The 20,211-nt window shown below is 48.6% G+C and overlaps 1 protein-coding gene across 1 annotated transcript in view; it reads left to right on the top strand.

Moving 5' to 3' along the window:
* Positions 1 to 20,211, top strand: part of PIWIL1 (piwi like RNA-mediated gene silencing 1) — an 87,146-nt gene that overhangs the window by 29,185 nt on the left and 37,750 nt on the right. Inside the window, exons 9-11 of the mRNA XM_075012494.1 lie at positions 5,582 to 5,708; positions 11,152 to 11,269; positions 11,519 to 11,633. Coding sequence (XP_074868595.1) covers positions 5,582 to 5,708; positions 11,152 to 11,269; positions 11,519 to 11,633 — 360 coding nt within the window. The remainder of the gene's footprint in view (positions 1 to 5,581; positions 5,709 to 11,151; positions 11,270 to 11,518; positions 11,634 to 20,211) is intronic.

The raw sequence follows: 20,211 nt of genomic DNA, 5'->3' as shown, positions 1-20,211 counted from the left end.
CATTCTCCTATTTACAGAGTTCTTTAGGAAGTAGTAGTAGGCATCCTTCAGTCTATGTAGACTATGGATCGCGCCCTTCATGGTTCCATTTGGAATCATCATTTGCAGCATTGACTGTGACTGTGAAGGCCCACACAAGAGTGACAGTCCTTGCTGCATCTGTTGCATGTGTAATGGGTGTCTGGCAGGTCCCTACTGTGCTTTCTGTGGGCTCACTTCTCTTCTGCTAGCTGTCTGATCCTCACCTAACCCTTCTGAAGGCCCTTGTGTAGTTCCTGCCTCCATCTGCTGCGATCATCTGCCAGCTCCTCCCAGCTGTCCGGCTCGATGTCTGCGTCCCTGAGGTCCCTCTTGCAAACATCTTTGTAGCGCAATTGGGGGCATCCAGGAGGTCTTTTGCCAGAGGCTAGCTTGCCGTACAGGGTGTCTTTTGGGATCCTTCCATCATTCATCCTGTGGACGTGGCCAAGCCAGCGGAGCCGCTGCTGCCTGAGGAGGGTGTGCATGGTTGGGATTCCAGCTTGTTCAAGGACAGCGGTGTTGGACACTCTGTCCTTCCACGATATTCCAAGGATGCGCCTGAGGCAGTGCAAGTGCAAGACATTCAGGCGTACAGGGTCCAAGACTCACTGCCGTAAAGGAGGGTGCTGAGGATGCAGGCTCTGTAGACTTGCATTTTGGTGTGGGTGTACAACTTGATGTTATTTCACACTCTCTTGCTGAGTCTGGACAGAGTTGTGGCTGCTTTTCTGATCCTCCTACTTAGCTCAGTCTCCAGTGACAGGGTGTTAGTGATGGTGGATCTGAGGTAAATGAACTTGTGGATGACCACTAACGTGTAGTTGTCAGTGCTGATTGATGGACGCTCAGCAACATGCTGACCAAGTACGTTTGTCGTCTTTAGGCTGTTGGAAAGCCCGAAGTCTTTGCATGCTTTGGAGAACTGATCCAGCAGTTTCTGAAGCTGGTCTTCTGTGTGTGACACTACAGCAGCGTCATCTGTGAACAACATATCTCTGAGTACTTCCTGCACCTTAGATTTAGCTTTCAGCCTTGCAAGATTAAACAGTTTCCCGTTAGATCTTGTGTGCAAAAAGATGCCCTCTGTTGAAGATCCAAAGGCGTGCTTCGGGAGGAAAGCGAAGAAGATCCTGAACAGTGTCGGAGCAAGGACTCATCCTTGTTTGACACCGCTCCTGATGCTGAAAACATCTGATAATGTGCCATCATATTGGATGGTTCCTCTCATGTCTTCGTGGGAAGACTGGATCATCTTGAGTAACCATGTTGGGCAGCCTATCTTGGTCAGCAGGGATGGACAGTTCAAACTGATCCACAAGTCGAAGGCCTTGATCAGGTTGATGAAGGCAATATAGAGTGGCTTCCTCTGCTCCCTGCATTTCTCCTGCAGCTGCCTCAGAGAGAAGACCATGTCAATGGTAGATCTCTCTGCACGAAATCCGCACTGTGATTCAGGATACACCCTCTCAGCAATCTTCTGTAGTCTGCTGAGGATGACGTGAGTGAACAGTTTACCAGTGATGCTTAGGAGGGAGATTCCACGGTAATTGTTGCAGTCGCTTCTGTCTCCTTTTTTCTCATACAAGGTTACAATGTTAGTGTTGCACATGTCCTGTGGAACCTCTCCCTTTCTCCAGCACAGGCACAGTAGCTCATGTAGGGGTTCCAGGAGGGTGTCCGTGGCACACTTGATTACCTCTGGTGGTATACCATCCTGGCCTGGGGCCTTTCCTACCTCAGTGCTGTCAATGGCTTTCTTCAGTTTGTCCACAGTTGTTTCCTGATCTAGTTTGTCTATTACTGGTAGGAGGTCATCAGCTGTATCAACCACAATGTTCTTTCATGAATACAGCTCGGAGTAGTGCTCGACCCAGCACTCCATCTGTTTGGCTTTGTCAGTGATGACTTCACCAGATTTGGATTTCAGAGGTGCCATCTTGTTCTGGGTGGGTCCTAATGCCTGCTTGATGCCCTCATACATTCCCATGAGATTACCAGAGTCAGCACTGGTCTGGATGCTGCTGCATAGCTCGAGCCAGTAGTTGTTGGCACAGTGCCTGGCTGTCTACTGTGCTGTGTTTTTCTGGCTGCTCTGAGTGCTTGTAGGGTACTCTGGCTCGGTGAGCGTTTGTACTTCAGGAGTGCAACGCGCTTTTTTTCGATGGCTGGAATCATCTCATTGGAGTTAGCTTTGAACCAGTCATTTGTGTTCCTAGCTCTTCTTCCAAACATCGGCAAGGCCATGTTGTACATTGTATCCCTCAGCTGCTGCCGTCTGGATGTCACATCGGCACCACCAGGGCTGCTGCGCAGATTCTCCTCAAGGGTCTCTCTGAACGTTTCGGCTCTCTCTGAGTCTGCTGTCTTTCTGGCATCAATGTGGGGCCTTCCAGTTGGTTTAGAGTGGTACAGCTTCTTGGGTCTCACCTTGAGTTTGGGGCAAACTAGCAAGCAATCTGTATCGCAGTCAGCACTATGATAGCTGCGTGTCAGAAGGACGTTTTTGAGGTCATCACATCTAGTGATGACCACGTCTAGTTGATGCCAGTGTTTTGAGCGTGGGTGTCTTCATGACACTCTGTGCTGTGGCTTGGTTTGGAAAAATGTGTTTGTTGCACAGATTGTGGTACGTGCAAAGTTCGAGAAGACGCTGTCCATTTTCATTCAATTTTCCCACACCAATGTGGCCTAAGCAGGAAGGCCGAGAGTCATGATCGGCTCCAACTCTCGCATTGAAGTCACCTAAAAATGTACAGTTGTTCACGAGCATGTATTTGTGCTGTGGCAGCACTAAACATGTCATAGAACTTGTCTTTTACTTCTGGTGTGGCGTACAGGGTTGGAGCGTAAGCGCTGATCAGATGGACAGGACAGGTGCAAGTTTGAAGTATGACGTGAAGGGAGTCGTTCTGATCCGCCCTTGACTAATTCCACCATTTGTAGAAGGGTGTTTCTGATGGAAAAGCCAACACCATGCTCCCTGGGTTCATCTTGGGCTTTACCCTGCCAGAAAAAGGTGTAGTCCTTTTCCTTTAGAGATCCTGAATCTGCGAGTCGCGTCTCTTGCAGAGCAGAAGTGTCAGCTTGGAGCCTCTTCAGTTCCTTGTTGATGACAGCGGTCTTTCGGGTGTCGCTGATGTCCTGAAGATCTTCAGTCAAACCGGTCAGCATGGTCCACACATTCCAGCAAAGCAAGCTTAAAACTTTGATGGTTTCCTTTTCTTGTTGATTTTTCTTATTGGTTTGCCTGGTGCTCAAATTTCAGTCACTTATCAGGTTTGGGAACCTTAAGCCTCACACACCCAGTGAGGCAGGTGAACTGTGGCAGGACAGTACCCTTCTGGCTGGGGGCTGCCCAGCTTGAGGTGGGAGGTGACTGTCCAGTTAGATGTGGTGGTCTCTCCCACCATCGAAGGCAACCACTGGCGCTCGTTCTCTATGCCAATTGAGCAAGAGCTTATAACTGGTATGTGTTACCTCCCTTGTTGGTTCAGCGCTGTTAAGCGATGCTGGAGTACCTCTCCAGGCATGAGCCTGGGCAATATTTTGGGGACCCTGGGCTGCCCAGATGCCAGTGTCCCCTTCTTGGCTTTACTGATATAGTCCAAAGGAGAGGATAACCTCTACGTCTGGTACCAGCTCAACTGCAGTAGTTGCCGGGTCAGTGCCAGAAGTTGGCACAGAACTGCCTTAGGACTCCCCTCCGGATTTTCTGTCAGGGTTTACTCCCTTAGCCTTGCTCCTTCCCAGGATAACCCACAAGGCAGTTAATCACTGAAGGATCTCAGTGACCGTTAGGCGTACTTCTTCTGTGGGGGTTCAGGGCACAGGGAGTTGGGTGCAGACACAGGTCCAATAGACACTGCCGTTCGAAAGAATCTAATCGCCTATAATGGTACGAGGCAGTGGAATACATAGACAACGTCTCTCTAAGAACCAAACTTCATGCAGCATAAGTAACCTTCCTTAAGGGCAAGAAGGGCAAAATGTGCTTTTCAGCTCTCCAAAAGACATTTCCTTTCTGTCTGTTGTAGTGGAATTGAATTTTGAGTAGAATGACACTTTTGCCTATTCTAGTGCAGAATGCTTCTGCTTTTAGGGTTCAAGAATGCATTATGCAATTTTGTGGTTTACCTGTTTCTTTGTGACATTTTGCACTTTTTCCTGACAGATACTTTGATTTGACATGGACTGGCTTGAACATTGGATATTGAGAAAACAAAACAGAAATGTAGCCCTTTAAAGACTAACAAAACAATTTATTCGGTGATGAGCTTTCGTGGGACGTATCCACTTCATCAGGTCAATCTCATTTCCAGTGCAGATTGACATAAGTACAGAGGACCAAAAAAAAAAATTGCAATAAAAACTGACGCAGGAGGAAGCAGGATGGGTATTTAATTACGAGCATCAGGCATCTCAAGCAGGACAATTAACATCCCCTGCACCCTTCAGACTTCTCTCAGTTTCTAATTGCAATTTTTTTTTTGGTCCTTTGTACTTACAAATGTCAGTCTATATTGGAAATGAGATTGATCAAATGAAGTGGGTCTGTCCCATGAAAGCTCATCAGCAAATAAAAAATTTTGTTGGTCTTTAAAGTGCTACCTTTCTGCTGTTTTGTTGGAGTACAGACTACCACGGCGACCTCTCTGTTAGTATTGGATATTGAGATTCTCCAGCAATGCAAAAGGATGCAGGGACTAGAAAAGATGCTTGCTTATTGTTGGAATATCTATCTTGAGTAGGCCCTTTCAAGATTTAGGCCAAATTAAAATATAAAATATAAAAAAGCTGGCTTTTATATTCAAATTCGGCACGTTAACACATGGTTTAAATTGTGATGGGAACTTTGAGTCACTGTAGGGGCTCGTCTGCATACTTGGCTCAGTCTAATTCTTGACCTTCCCCCACCCCCCACCCCTCCACTCTCTGATTTGCTCACCTTGATTATCTTTTTCTGATTTGTCCTCCTTGCTTACTGTTTTTGGTTCTCTGTGCCTTAAATGTTGAGTCTGTTCTGGTCTGGTTATGGTCTGAAGAAGTGGGTCTGTCCCACGAAAGCTCACCTAATAAACTATTTTGCTAGTCTTTGAAGCCAAAGAAGGGAAGAACCATAGCAGTTTACTTGAGTTAATACATTTAATATTGTGTCAATGTGAGCCTTACTATGTTGTTGATAATAGGTGACTTAAGTTTTATTTTGCAGGGTACCCATCTTAAGCACAGTTTCTTGCTCTTTGTCTGGTTGAACTGGTGCAGGTCTGGGAGAAGGCTCATTTCCAGCATAGTAGTACTCTGGGGAATGTATTTCCAAATATAGCGTGCTCCTTAATTATAGATTAATTCCCTACCAGTAATTGTATGGAGAAAACTTTTAATAGATCTGAGTATCTGGCTTGTTTTGAAACTAAAGATACTGTTGTCTTTACTTATCAATGTCTGGATGTTTTGCAGAATGGTCATAGAAACTTAGGGCTGGAAGGGACCTCAGGAGGTCATTGAGTCTAGCCCCCATTAGTCTCTTGTAGTACTGACGTACTATGTGATTTCTGTGCAGCAATACAACCAAGAAATCACTGACTTGAATCAACCAGTTTTGGTCAGTCAGCCTAAGAGGAGGAGAGGGCCAGGAGGTGTCATGCCAGGACCTGCAGTACTCATTCCTGAGCTGTGCTACCTCACAGGTATTGCATCTTCTCTATACAGAAGTGTCTGTTGTGCAAATTATATTAAACATCTTTCTCCTGATATGGTGTGGTAGATTGATGACAGCTTGACCTTTGGACCTCTCTTTACGGTCCAAGTGCCTATGATACATTTTCAAGCCACTAATAGTCTGACAACAGCTTAATTAATGAAGCAAGATGCAGAACGTTACCATTTAGGTGGTGGTTGGCAGCATTAGCTGGTCTTTTATTAATCCACAGGCAGCATGGCTTTGAGCAAGCTCCTGGCTGCATGGGAGAGCTGGGATGGGGCTGAGTTCCCACTTTGTGTGCCCATGAAAATCGGTTCATCTGCCACTCTTGACACCTATGCCGGGGTTGCTGGCCCTAGGTTTATGCTTTCACAGCTCTTGTCTGAAGGTCTGTGTAAGTTCAAAAGCACATGTCTCACCAACAGAAGTTGGTCCAATAAATGATATAACTTCATTTATTTTGTATCTTTAAAATTTAGTTAAATATTTACAATAGTGTGTAATTCCTTAATGCCACAAAATTAAAACATTCATACCGCTCTGTAGTTAAGCCTCCCTTCTTCCTGTAACTTCAGGCTTTCCAATTAATGATTGGACAGAAGAGGAATATCTTAAGTAAAAAATAAAACAGCAGTGCCAAAAAGCAAACACGATTTGAATATACACTCTAGATTAATCAAATAAGATGTTACCGACTATCAAAATTTCACTTCTCTTCTTAACAGCACAGAGCCAATTGTGTGAGAGCTACATAGTCTTCCTGCTTGTACAGCAGTTATTTACAGTTCAGTTTTAAAATCTCTAGTAGAGATTTGGAAGCCCCAAAGACGGCCATTTCTTCTTTGGGCACTTAGTCATGACCATTCAGGGTGTGAGCACTCATCACATGCACTGGTGCTGGAAGATTTTCCCTGAGCAGTGTCCATAAGGGGTTGGGATTGGCTCCAGTGCCCCGGAAGTGACACACACCATGTTCTATAGCTTGCTGCCCAACTCCTTCAGTTCCTTCTTGCTGCCAGTGATGTTGCTTGGGATTGCTTGCTTCAGTGTTTTCTATGGTCTTTGTATTGCTGATACCAGTTCTTTCAACTGGAAATAGTTTTCCCTCCTGGTGTTAGTAGTGCTTAGCAGAGGTGTTAGTTCCTTTTAGGGGTGTAGCTTCTGGACTTGGGCATGCCCTGTTCCCCTGGCTTTGAACCTGTGCTAACTGCCAGAAGGCGGCCTGTGCCAGTCAATGACCTGCACGACGGTTGCCTTTGGTGCATAAGAGAGTCTCGCTTTAGTGAGAAGTGCCAGATCTGTTGCTCCTTTCAATCTCTGATTATAAAGGACAGAGTTATTTGACCCAAGGCATGGAGTCTGCACCTGCTCCACAGGGCAAGTATTTGGTCTCTGTGCTAACTAGTGCCTTAGTTTGGAGTGCACCAGACAGGACTCAACTCAGGGGAAGTGTAAGCCTTACAAGAGGAGGCTGAGTAGGCAGTTGCAATCCTCCTCTCAGTCTTCTTCACTGTGCCCCACTACAGAAACCAAGGTTTCTACTCCTGTTACTTTCTAATCCTGAAAGCCAAGCAGGACTGTTGCCCCATTTTGGACCTTTGAGAACTGAATTGCTACCTAGTGAGTCCTGAGTTCCACAGGGTCGTCTTCTCTTCTCTCATCCACATCCTGTAGCTAGGGGATTGGTAGACCACCCTCAGCCTCAAGGATGCGTATTTACACATTGCAATCTTCAAAGGGTACAGATACTTTCTTCTCTTCACTGTAGATGTGAACCATATTCAACTCATGGTCCCCCGTCCCCCCTTTTGGTTTGGCTACAGGCCCAAGGGTGTTCACAATGTGTGTGCTGTTTGTAGTATCTTACCTGAGGCACCCCAGCATCCGGGTTTATCTCTATCTCAATGACTGGCTCATCGAGTGTGGCTCTGAAGTCAAAGGAATGGGAGGATGTTGCTCTTTTGCTAATTGCATGCCAGTGTGTAGACCACCTAGTACAGTAAACCCTCAATTTTACAGAGCCCCGTTTAGCAGACTTTGGGAACAACAGACGTCTGCCAGCCCCCTCCCCCCGCCATTGGTCCCAAAGTCCGCTAAATTGGTGCCCGTAAAATCTTAAATCCCATCCTCCAACCCCTCCCCCCACCACAAGTAAGACGACTTGCCAGAGTTGTGGTTGGAGAGAGTGTTGCTTCCAGCTGCTGCGGTCCACTGCAGCTGAACCCTCCACTGCTTCCTGGATCGCCACTGCTGGAGCCACCACATGCTCCTCCCATCAGAGGTGGGGCACACAGGCAGTCAGATGGCACTCGCATACGTGCCCCACCCCTCATGGGAGAAACACGTGGTGGCTCCAGTGGTGACAGCGGCTCCAGCAATGGTGGCTTTGGTGAGGAGTTGTAGGCATTTTTATTTATTTATTTATTTATTGGGGCGGGGGGGTGGACTGGGGTTAGTGGAGCCTGGTTGGGACTTTGGGGTTTAATGGACACCTCTCCCCATCAGTAGTCTGTTAAATCGAGGGTTTACTATACATGGGGAAGAAAAAGTCCATGTTAGTCCTGGTGCAGAGGATTGAATTCATTGGAGTGATGCTGGATTTGACTTCTGTTGGGGCATCACTGCTTTGCAACAGGTACAAGGTGCTGGCCTGGCAGCCCTCATAGGACAGGCTTCCGCTGCATCACTGACCATGGGCAGAGTTTGCCTCCTCATTCTGAGTTGTATGGTGGCATGTACAAACCTGGTGTGTCTCACCAGACTCAGGATATGCCCCTACAGCAGTGGCTGGCATGACTATATTTGCCTACCAGGCACCCCCTACATCAGGTAGTAACCATCCCAGCGGAGATCCTCCAATTCCTGTTGTAGTGGACTGTGCTAGAGAACATCATGTTGGGCATAACCTTTCTGTTGGCGCACACCTCTGTCGAGTTGGTATCTGATGCCTCTGGTCTACCTGGGCATGCTTCAGATGCCGTGAGAGTGGTTCCCTGATGAGGTGACATGGATATGAAATGTCATGGAGCCCAGTGGTGCAGAGGACATGTGAAGTATGCCTCGCTCACCTGTCGAGGAGAGTGGTCCAAGTCCTCATAGAGAATATGGCCATGGTGCTTTACATCAAGAGGCAGGGAAGGGCTTGCTTTGCACTACTCTGCCAGGAAGGGGTCTAGCTATGATTTGTGTAATAATCAAAATCTCTTTTGGAGGCTGAACACCTCACAGCAGTCAAGAACCCCGTAGCTAACTGTCTCAGTTCTTGTCTCATTATGAGGGGGCTCTTCACCCATAGGTGGCTTCTGGTCTTTTCCAGGTGGGGCGCTCCCTGGATTAATTGATCATGACCAGGCAGAACATGAAACATCGCAGGTTCTTCTTCAAGCTAGGTCTAGAGGAGGGTTCCTTTTTATATGCTTTCTTCATCCCCTGGATGGAGGGTCTTCTGTATGCATTCCATCCTTTTTCCTCTGATCAGCAAGGTCCTACAGAAGATCAGGCAGGATGTGGGCTGAGTGATCCTCATCACACCAGTGTGGCCACATTAGCACTCATATGGCTCTCATGAGCCCCCTGGGCCAACAGCCCCTACTGATCATGTCCATCTGTCTCAGGATTACAGCTTTCTACACCATGACCTGGTACTGCTCCACCTCACAGTGCAGTCTCTATGGCTAAATCCCAAGGAACAGTCCTGTTCCTGTGCGGGGAGGCAGGTTCTGTTAGAAAGCTGAAAGCCATCCACCAGACACACCTACTTAGCAGAATGGACCTAGTTCTCAGTGTGGACTTCTCAGAGAGGAATCAGCCCTCTTGTGGGTCCTGTGCAAATGATCCATCTGAGATCTCAGCCTTCCATTCACCAATTCAAGGTCATTAAGTGTTTTCTCAGGACATGACAATGAAGTTCTTTGAAGGACCTTGAAAGGCTCTTCCCACAGGTTTGATCCCCTGTGCTCCAATGGGACCTTAACCTCGTGCTGACAGGGGCTCCCATTCTGCCATTGCTGTCCTGTTCCTTCTCTTTTTCTCTTCCAAGGTAGACTTGGTGGCAATTACGTTTGTGAGGAGATGTCTGAGCTCCAGGCCTTGACATTGGAACCCTCTGATATTGTCTTCAAAAGCAAGGTGGAACTCTGGCCCCACCTGGCCTTCCTGCCCAAGGTGGTCTCTGCTTTCCCCATGAGTCAGGATGTCTTCCTCCTGGTCTTTTTCCCCAAACCACATAAGACCAACGAGGAGAGGCACTGCCATGTGTTGCATATCAGGAGGGCATTTGCCTTGTACTTGGAGCAGACAAAGCCTTTTCGTAAGTTATCTGTGTTTGTGGCCTCTGCTGAGTGAATGAAGGGCTTTCCTGTAATCTCTCAGAAGATCTCCAAGTGGATTACCACCTGCATCAGAGATGACACTGGGTTCTGCAGAACTTCTGTTGCTTTCAGCATATTCTTAAACTCCTACCCACTTCCACAGATATCTGTTGGAATCACCTGCTTTGAAGGGACATGAGCAAGCACTTGAAGAAGAGACACCTGTTCAATAACTGGTGTTCTTTGAGATGTGTTGCACATGTCCCTTTAACACCCCGTCCTCCTTCCTCTCTCTAGTTTCTGGCAAGAAGGATCTGCATGGGGAAGGTGTCTGGCAATGTCGTGTATGATGCCAGTCCCAAACGGGTACTGCTGAGGGAAAATCTTCTAGCATTGGTGCATGTGGCAAGCCCGTATGCTTGTGTTGAATGGACATGAACAGCACATATTGAAGAATGCCAGGTAACTCTTTTCTTTTACGTTGTTTTGCATAGTGTTGGTTTAAAATTTACTTCTTCGCTTTGAGTCAGTGAAAGGTGGTGGTTTCTTCAGTGCTGTGCAGATGGGGCTCATGCAAGATTTTCTGCATGTGTAGTACAGAGGAACTGAGACCACTGAGAAAGGAAAAGTGAAGTCTGCTGTACAACTTTTAGCTCATGCGGTTGAGGCTCATGGGGTTTAGCCCCTAGGGTCCCAGGTTCACAGTCACACCTGCTGTTGACCAAGGACCAGGGTCTGCTGATTTCTTACTAAGGCTGTAGAGTAGAATTTGCTCACCCTTTCTTAGTGGTCTCAATGCTTCTGTCTTACATGTGTTTATTTAAAAAAATTAGATTTGTGGTTTAGGTGGCCCAGTGCAGTCTTTTACCTGAGGTGGCTGCGGTGAGCAAAATGTTGTTTTAGATTCTTGGTGGCATATAAAAAATACTATAAAATTAATAGTATTCCCCATGCTTTTTGATATGTGTTACTGAGTGCACAACATATCTTCAGTCTTCTCGAAGATGGGATAGTAGCTGTCTCCTTGCTCTGTGTTTCATTGAATTTTTTTCCCCCATGGCTCTATGTTCAAAATAAAGTGAAGAGAAACCTTCATTAAAAGAATTTTGCAAATCTTAGGATTGACAGATAAGATGCGTAGTGATTTTAGTGTGATGAAAGACTTGGCTGTTCATACAAGACTGACACCCGAGCAAAGGCAGCATGAAGTTGGAAGACTCATTGACTACATTCAAAAGTAAGTTATTTTAAAACTTCTGGTTCTTTAGGAATGAAGGGTTTTGTTTTGACTGAAGTTTCATTTTGGTAATGACTTAATGGACATTTTTAACCTCCTGTCATCTTTTACTGGAGAATATTGTCACTTTAACTCTTTGCTGGAAAAATTTTTCCCTTCAAGTATGTAACACTTTACAGTTTAGCCAGAAATCCTGAATTTCTGCTAGGTGATTAATGGCTTTATAATATGTTTTTTAACTTTAAACAGGGATGATAATGTTCAGAAGGAACTTCGTGACTGGGGTTTGAGTTTCGATTCAAATTTACTGTCCTTTACAGGAAGAGTTGTACAAGCAGAAAAGATTCATCAAGCAGGAAAAGTGGTAAGTAAATAATTTTAATAAGTTAAACATCTTTGAACAAACAATTTTAATAGTGTAGTCACTGTCATTTCAACATTTTTGTTAACACAAAACATCAAAAATTCACTTTCTTAGAGAACACTCTCTAAATAATAGTCCTAGAACTTACTTTAATGTTCCACTGAAAACCTCTTGAGGACTTCTCTGCTCACAGTTGTATTAAGAGCCTTCTTAGCAAGGGAGAAGTTACTATAATGCTTTCAAATGTGCACAGAGAATTGGGAAAATGAATTCTTTACTGGTCATCTCAGGTGTTTGTAATTAACAGGAACACTCTTTTCAGGGAGGGAGAGGAGGAAAGAGATTGTTTAAATCCCTTTCAAATAAAGATACTGAAACAGGACTTAATTACCTCAAGCTATGATGAATTTGCTTGTGGTCCTGGGGTGTGCCTTGGTCTCAGGGCTTTTAGCCCTGTGTCTCCTGTGGCATGTCAGTGCAATCAACACTCTATTTTCAGAAGTGCCTATGAGAGACTCATATCACATATCTTTGCCAGCTCTGTCAACAGTTCAGGCTTTGTGCAAAGAACTGGGAGGCCGGTTCATCCATTGGATGCACTCCTCCGATCCTCCTCAGAGCCAAAGCTGGGTGAATTTGGTAACGAGTACCTTGGCGTTGTTGTGGAGAGCTTCTGTTCTGAGAATCTCTTGGCAGTGTATGCCTTCGCTGGTTTCAAAGAATAAACATAAGCAGCTGGCTGAGAGGGAGCACTTCCTGATGCTGAAGAAAGCTAGGCCCAGGGAGTACAGTAGAGTACACTGCACCCATTCTGGAGGAGGCACCTTTGATTCCTTCCTGTATGCAGGCCCATTGAGTCTGGTCAACTTTTGGCACCAGAGGGGCAATGTGACAGTAGCAGGATTGTGGTCCTGTCTATCCCATAAGTGTTTGTTTGCAACCGGGGAATTGCTGGCCTTTTCAATACTGCTGTTACTGGCGGTGGAAGAATCAGCAAAATTAGTGTGCAGAAGTGTGCGTATTGCCCTGAACTCCTCTGGGGTACTGACCCTCTTGGTACCATCTAGAGGGAAACAATTCCTGCTGGATTTGATGCAGGTCTTCACACTTGCCTGGAACCAAGGAGTATTGCCTCTTGCCTTAGAGGAAGGCTTATCATTTGGCTCAAAAGTAGACGTGTGTCCCCAGTGTTCAGTAGCTCCCAGCCCTCCCACAGTCAGTCTTATCTAGTTGTGGGACTGGGTGTAGAGGTATTCCCGAGTACTTGGCACAGTGGGCACTGGCCTTTGCAGATGCAATTGCCTTTTAGGAAGCTCTAGGGTTTTCGCCTGATGTAGGAGCTCCCGTCCAGCACTGATACTTGGTGGAGAGCATCAGAAAGGAGAGCATCTCCATCCCATCAAGCAGCACCTGATCAAGAGTCCATAACCAACCCTTGGAAAATCATCAGGACTTGAACCCTTGGCATCTGAGTGGTGCAGAAGCAGAGGAAGTGGGAGGGGGGGGGGGGGGGGGGGCTGGTAATGCTGTCTGGCACCATTTTAATTCCTTTTCACTGCACATGAATATGAGTTGGAACTGGGTGGTGATTAGCGCTTACTGTTTCTCCTGTGCACCAGCATCCTTCTTATATAAGTAGTAATAGTATTGGCTCATGTGTTTAGTGCTTTTGTGCCCTGAAGTTACGCTTCATACTTGTTTTGTTTCTCGTGTATTGATCTGTTATTGACATAGTTATGCATATGTTGCCAGATTTTAAAGCTGGCCTTCCCATGAGGCAGTTAGGCTCATCAGTGCTTGGCAAACTACTTGTGAAAAGCATGTGATGGACAGATTCAGCACCCATAATGATACAAAAATCTAAGGAGGCATGTCAGAGATTACCTCAGAAGTGCATGTGTCTGACATTCAATCCGAGCCATTCTGGAACTGATCATGCAATGGCTACAGAAATAGCTGCTTCATCTTCTTTTGAGCCCTCAGGGTGAGGGATAGCTCAGTAGTTCAAGCATTGGCCTGCTAAACCCAGCATTGAGAGTTCAGCCCTTGAGGAGGTCATTTAGGGGTCTTGGGCAAATAAATTAAAAAAACAAAAAAACTGTCGGGACAGTGCTTGGTCCTGCCAAGATGGCAGGAGGCTGGATTCAGTGACCTCCTAAGCTTCCTTCCAGTTCTGTGAGATGTGTATCTCCATATGTTTTTATTATATTATTAAGAAAACCTCTTAAGGAAGCCTAGAGAGAATGCACTATTCTCTATATCTGGGGTTTTCTTCTAAGGCTGTCAGTGCTTCCAGTTCTCTGGAGATGAGTTGTAGCGCTGTTCCTCGGTACCACCGGAATCAATATTCTAAACACTGATACCCATCACCTTACTGCCACCCAGGCCAGCTTCATCTACTTTGGTGTTGATAGCTTCGATGCCAGTGCCATGACTTCAGCTTCTGCTAAGACTATAGCAGTCCTCTAGACCCTACAAGTGTATATGATGACTAGAGACCTTGGTATGTCAATATTGCTAGCACTTCCTGCTCTCAAGTACACCAGCTGCTACTGCTAGACCATTATTCATTTGCCACCTGAATCCTGAAGTAGTAATTAGGCTTTTCTGTGCAGGTCCTAGATATCTAGGTTTTTGGTGCCTCCTAGTCCTGGATAGACCTGTTCTGTGTTACCACTGGTCTTGAGCTATGGACATGCTTACTTGAGTTCCCCTAGCCAGAGCTTATCAAATGGGGTTCCATGAAGTGAAAATAAGCATTCCATAAGAAAATTCCTTTACAAGAGCTGACTCCTCTGTGGCTCCCTGCCCTACCACCACTGAAACAGTAGAATCAAATTTAATTGGTTTAACGGCCAGCAGGGTGGTGGGAGGGATGCAGTCGTTAAACCAGCTAAATTTAGTTCCATTATTTCAGTGGCAGTAGGGCAGAGAACCACAGAGAGCGCCTCACTTGCCAAAGTACCTGAGCAGCCACACCCCTCCAGTGGGTGTGGTTCCACTAACCTCTGCCAGTGGAACACTTCCATGCTAACCTTTCTTCTGCTGCATGAACGTGGCTGCCTGGTGTAGGGTGCCTAGCCAGCACCACAGATGGATTAGTCCTGGAGAGCTGGTTTGGGGCTGATGGGGGTTAAGCCTGGGGGTAGGGGGGTGGGTTTGGAGCTGAGAGGGGTTAAACCTTGGCATGGGGAGGTTTGCAGGATGGGGGATAAAGTTTGGGGGTTGGAGGGGCAGATTTGGGGGCTGAAGGCTGAGGTGGGTAAAGCCTGGAGATGGGGGAGTGGGTTAGAGGCTGAGAGGGGTAAAGCCTGGAGATGGGGCGGGGGGGGAGGGCAGGTTTGGAGGCCAAGGGGAGGTTGAGCCTGGGAATGGGTTTCTGCAAAATTCTTTTGATTTTTAAAAGGGTTCCGTGGCCACATAAAATTGGGAAACACTGCCCTAGGCTGTCCCTTACACCTTACGGTTACCGTGCTTCCCTCCTTGCCAGCTTTGTTGGGTTCCCTAAGACACCAGACTGGTTTCAGCCTCCCACTCTAGGCCCAGGTCTGATACCACCTCTGTCCATGAAAGGTACTTTACCTTCTTCTTCGAGTGTCCCCGTGGGTGCTCCACATTAGGTGTCGGGCTCGCCCCGGCGCAGCAGGTCGGATCTTCCAAGCAGTTTCTGCCGGACCGCGCATGTGCCGCTGCGCTCCGCTCCCTTGCGCGCTCCTGGCCATGTGTGCGATCCGGTCCCCGCCAGTTCCTCTTTAACTGCCATCGGCTGCAGACGGAATCCGCTCAGGCTACGGCCAGAGTTAGCATATTTAACGTTTTTAATTGTTTTAAAGTTTCGTCAGTCTTAGATTAAGTTAGTCAGTTGTTGTCTTCAAAAAAAAAAAAAACAAAGAAAGGAAAGGAATTCACAGCTTCTAATCCTAGTAACAAGCGGAGCACCGGAGGCCAGGAGCCTAGGGCCATTAGCCCTCCTGCCGCGGCAGGCTTTATCCGAGAGGGGAACAAGCACAGAGAAGGTGCTAAGTACCCTATTAACAACTCAAAGACTCACCACAATGTCCTCTTCAGGATTCAAGAAGTGTGAGTCGCGCCGCGAGGCAATGCCAGCCTCTGATGGGCACAGTCAGTGTATAAGGTGCTTGGGGGAATCCCATGTCACTCAGAAATGTTCCTTCTGCGCCAAGTTAACAGCCAGAGCAAGGAAGGACAGGGAAATGCGGCTTAAAATGCTGCTGTTTGACAAGGCCCTCCAGCCAGACGTGCCGGAGCGGCCGCAGCAGGAGGGACCCTCCGGGGCCCATAAAAGGAAAGCCGCGTCCCTAACCCCATCAGCGCAAAAACGGAGAAAAATCTCCCCAACCCGATCCCTGCCGGCAGCAACAGCGAGGGGGACGGGTGGAGCGCACAGCCCCCAGCCGCAGCTACAGCTGATCGACGGCGGCACGGAGATGCGCGTGGCGGAGGTTCAGCCACCAATGATAAAACAGCCGCCCCGCACCGCTTGCAGCGCGGCAGCCAAGCAAGCGCCGGAACCGGCGGCACCGCAAACAGCGGCACCGACCCCCGGGGAACCAGCAGCGCAGAGCGCGCAGGCACACCACCTGCAGGCACCGGGGGAGACCGTCCGTGCGGCACCGCTGAGGAGCGTGCTGAGTGCGGTGCAGACTACAGGGCCGAGATCCCCGACGTGTCAGGGGGCGGAGCCACCCCCACAGGTGAGGGGAAAGGCAGCACAGAAAACACGGCACCGCAGTCCCTCTCCAGACAGAGCTGCAGAGCTGCTTTCTCTGAGCCCTCTGCTCGTGCTGCGGACTCCAGCGAGAAGGCAGGAGTCACCCCTAGCCTATCCAGAGCCCCCATCTCCATTTCTACAGCCAGCCTCCCCATGGCTTGGACCACCTTCGCCCTTCTTGGGCTTCGAGCCATTTGAGTAATAAAACAAATCGGTCTCTCCAGCGTCCCATGTCTCCAGAAGATCTCGCTCCCCCAGACGTAGGGGGTATGCACCAAGGGAGTGGTCCAGGTCACCATCCCAGGAGCAGTGCCCGTGTTGCCATGGTCGCCCCTATCATGTGGGGCATAGACATCATAGGCATACTACCAGGGACAGATCCCCACAGACGGTCCCGTATCCCTGAGGGCAATCACGAAGGGGGACAGAGACTCAGATATCTCAGGGGGAGTTGGTTCTGGAACCCCGGGATTTTCCCTCGCAAGTTTCTAGTGAGCGGATGTACCACCGTCAACAGGACCCGGAGGAGTTCAGAGAGGCGTACCCGAGTGGTTCCTCGCTGTCCTCCCCGGATGAGGCTATGGCCCCGGGGGACGTCCATCCTCTGGACGATCTCAAACAGTTCTAAGAGCTGTTTAAAATGGTGGCCTTCACGCAAGGCATCCAGACAGCAGAGGTGCAAGAGAAGCACCATAAGCTCCTTAAAAATCTGAGACCTCCGGCCTCCTCTAAAATAGCCATACCACTTGACGAAGCAATCTTGGAGTCCGCCACCACGATATGGCAGACCCCTGCGACTATTCCGCCTGTCCATAAGAGAGCGGACAAGAAATACTTCGTGCCGGCGAAGGGCATGGAGTTCCTATTCAGCCACCCGCAACCAAATTCTCTGGTGGTAGAATTGTCTCAACAGAGATCAAAAACGTCTCTGTTCAAAACAGGGGAACGGACAAAGATGCCAAGAAGCTAGAGCTGTTCGGCAGAAAGGTCTACTCCTCCTCCACTTTACTGTTGAGAATGGCGAATTATGCAGAGCACCTAGCGAACCACAATTTTGACAACTACTCTAGGTTAACCTCCCTCATGGACTTGCTTCCAGAGGACAAGAAGCCGGTGCTCAAGGCTATCGTGCAAGAAGGCTACGCGGCCTCGAGGACAGGAGTTCAGATCGCCCTGGATGTTGCGGACACAGCAGCACGCTCAACAGCTACGGCAGCGGTAATGCGAAGGGAGTCCTGGCTCCAAACATCGGGTATACCGAGGGATCTGCAGGCGAAGATCGTCGATCTCCCCTTCGACACGCAGAAGCTGTTTGCTGAATCAACTGACTCGGTCCTTCGTTCCAGTAAAGATTCAAGAGCCACACTTAGGACCTTGGGGATCTACACCCCTCCATACAGAAAGAAAAAGTACTACCCTCAGCAAAGGCGGTACTAGTATCAGCCACAGCGTCCCCAGTACCACAGGGGTTACGAGCACGGGCGACATCAACAGCATCAACAATATAGAACTCGCAGGCGACGTTCCCAAGAGAGCCGTGCGTCCTCGGGTCAGGGTCAAAGGGCACAAGTTTGACACACAGATCCAGGGCTGCGCCATCACTACCATCGCACAATGTCATCCGAGGCTGTTATTCCACATCGCCTCCGACCATTCTACGACCAGTGGCAAAGGATCACCACAGACAAATGGGTGCTGGAGATCATAGCCACGGGGTACGCGATCCCCTTCCAGTTGCTCCCACCACCACAACCTCCACCCAGGCCCCACCTGCAGGATGCCTCCCACGAAGTGAGACTCAAGCAGGAGGTAGACCATCTTATGCTCATAGGGGCAGTGGAAAGAGTGCTGGAGCAACTGCAAGGGAAAGGGTTCTACTCCAGATACTTCCTCACGGAGAAAAAGACAGGAGGCTGGAGGCCCATCTTAGATCTTCGAGGCCTCAACCGGTACCTGCGCAAGCAACGCTTTCGGATGATCACAATCACCTCCATCCTTACGGCACTGGACGATGGAGATTGGTTCGCAGCCCTTGATTTACAAGACGCGTATTTTCACATAACTATCCATCCGGCTCACCGACGATTCCTCCGGTTCATGGTAGGCAAAGAACATTTTCAATACAAGGTCCTACCGTTTGGCCTCTCCTCGGCCCCCAGAGTCTTCACCAAGCCCTTGGCAGTGGTGTCAGCCTACCTGCACAGACAGGGGGTATTTATATTCCCGTATCTGGACGACTGCCTACTCAAAGGGGCCTCGAAGGAGGAGGTACTACGCATGATACGCATCACAGCAGGCACGTTCTCTTCACTCGGCCTGGTTATCAATCTGGCAAAATCAAAGATAGACCCCACACAGGACAATAGAGTTCATAGGGGCACGCATAAATTCTATTACAGCGAGAGTGTATCTACCAGAGACACGCTTTCGGGCCATCGGCTCCCTCGTGCAAGTCATCACCTTCAGCCCTACGGTGCCGGTTCTGACGTGCTTACAGCTGCTGGGCCACATGGCAACAGCGACGTTCATAGTACAGAACGCCAGGTTACACATGCGCAGCATGCAGCACTGGCTGGCGAGCGTATACAAACCGGCAGCACACACCGTTCACAGGGTGGTATCGCCCACGACAGAGGTGCGCGAATCCCTGCAATGGTGGGTAAACCCCAAGAACATGCTAACAGGGGTACCCTTCCAGCAACCACAAGTATCGGTTTTTCTTACTACAGATGCCTCCCACATAGAGTGGGGAGCACACATGGGCGAAGAGGTGATGCAAGGACTGTGGTCCTCCACGGAACAGTCACTGCATATAAATATACTTGAGCTCAGAGCAGTGTTCAACACCTGCAGACACTTTCGAGACCATATACAAGGCAAAGTAGTCGGGATCAGTACAGACAATACCTCCACCATATTTTATATAAATCGGCAAGGAGGAGCTCGGTCCCGTGCCTTATGTGCAGAAGCAGTCCGGTTGTGGAACTGGTGCATCGCCAACAATATAACCTTGAAAGCCTCGTACTTACCAGGCGCTCACAATGTGAAGGCAGACCAGCTGAGCAGGCGTTTCGCACTCACGCACGAGTGGCAGATCCGTCCTGATCTGCTACGACCGATTTTTCACGCATGGGGCTTTCCCCAGATAGACCTGTTTGCCACTCAACACAACAAGAAGTGCCTACGATTCTGCTCCAGGGCAGGACTGGGACGGGAGTCCCTGGGGGACTCATTCGCAATCTCCTGAGGGGCCCCCTGCTTTATGCTTTTCCTCCCACAGTGCTGATCCACAAAGTCTTGCAGAAAGCCAGGAGGGAAGGAGCCCGAATGATCCTGATAGTCCCAACGTGGGATCGACAACAATGGTTCCCCCTACTCCTGCGCATGTCGGACCGTCCACCGATGCCCCTCCCGGTGGCGCCGGATCTGCTCACGCAAGCCCAAGGGTCCATAGTGCATCCGCACCCCCAAGGCCTGCGACTACAAGCGTGGTTTATCCATGGCTCGGCTCCCTAGAGAGCACATGTACGGAGGAAGTGCAACAAGTCCTAGAAAGTAGCAGGAGGACTTCCACCAGGAAGACCTACAAGCAGAAATTGACTCGCTTCACAGCATGGTGTTCTACCAAACATTTAGCCCCCCTTTCGGTGCCTATACCCGTAATATTAGAGTATTTACTGGACCTCAAGAGAGGAGGACTCTCACTATCCTCGTTAAAGGTCCACCTTGCCGCCATTTCGGCGTTCAGACACGAAGAGGAAGGGCAGACTGTGTTCGCCCATCCCATGGTTACCAGGTTCCTCAAAGGGTTGGTAAACCTATATCCCCCTCGAAAACCGCTTCCAC

The sequence above is a fragment of the Carettochelys insculpta genome, chromosome 18, assembly GCF_033958435.1.
Source record: "Carettochelys insculpta isolate YL-2023 chromosome 18, ASM3395843v1, whole genome shotgun sequence".
Classification (NCBI taxonomy): Eukaryota; Metazoa; Chordata; order Testudines; family Carettochelyidae; genus Carettochelys; species Carettochelys insculpta.
This window is presented reverse-complemented; position numbering and strand designations above follow the sequence as displayed.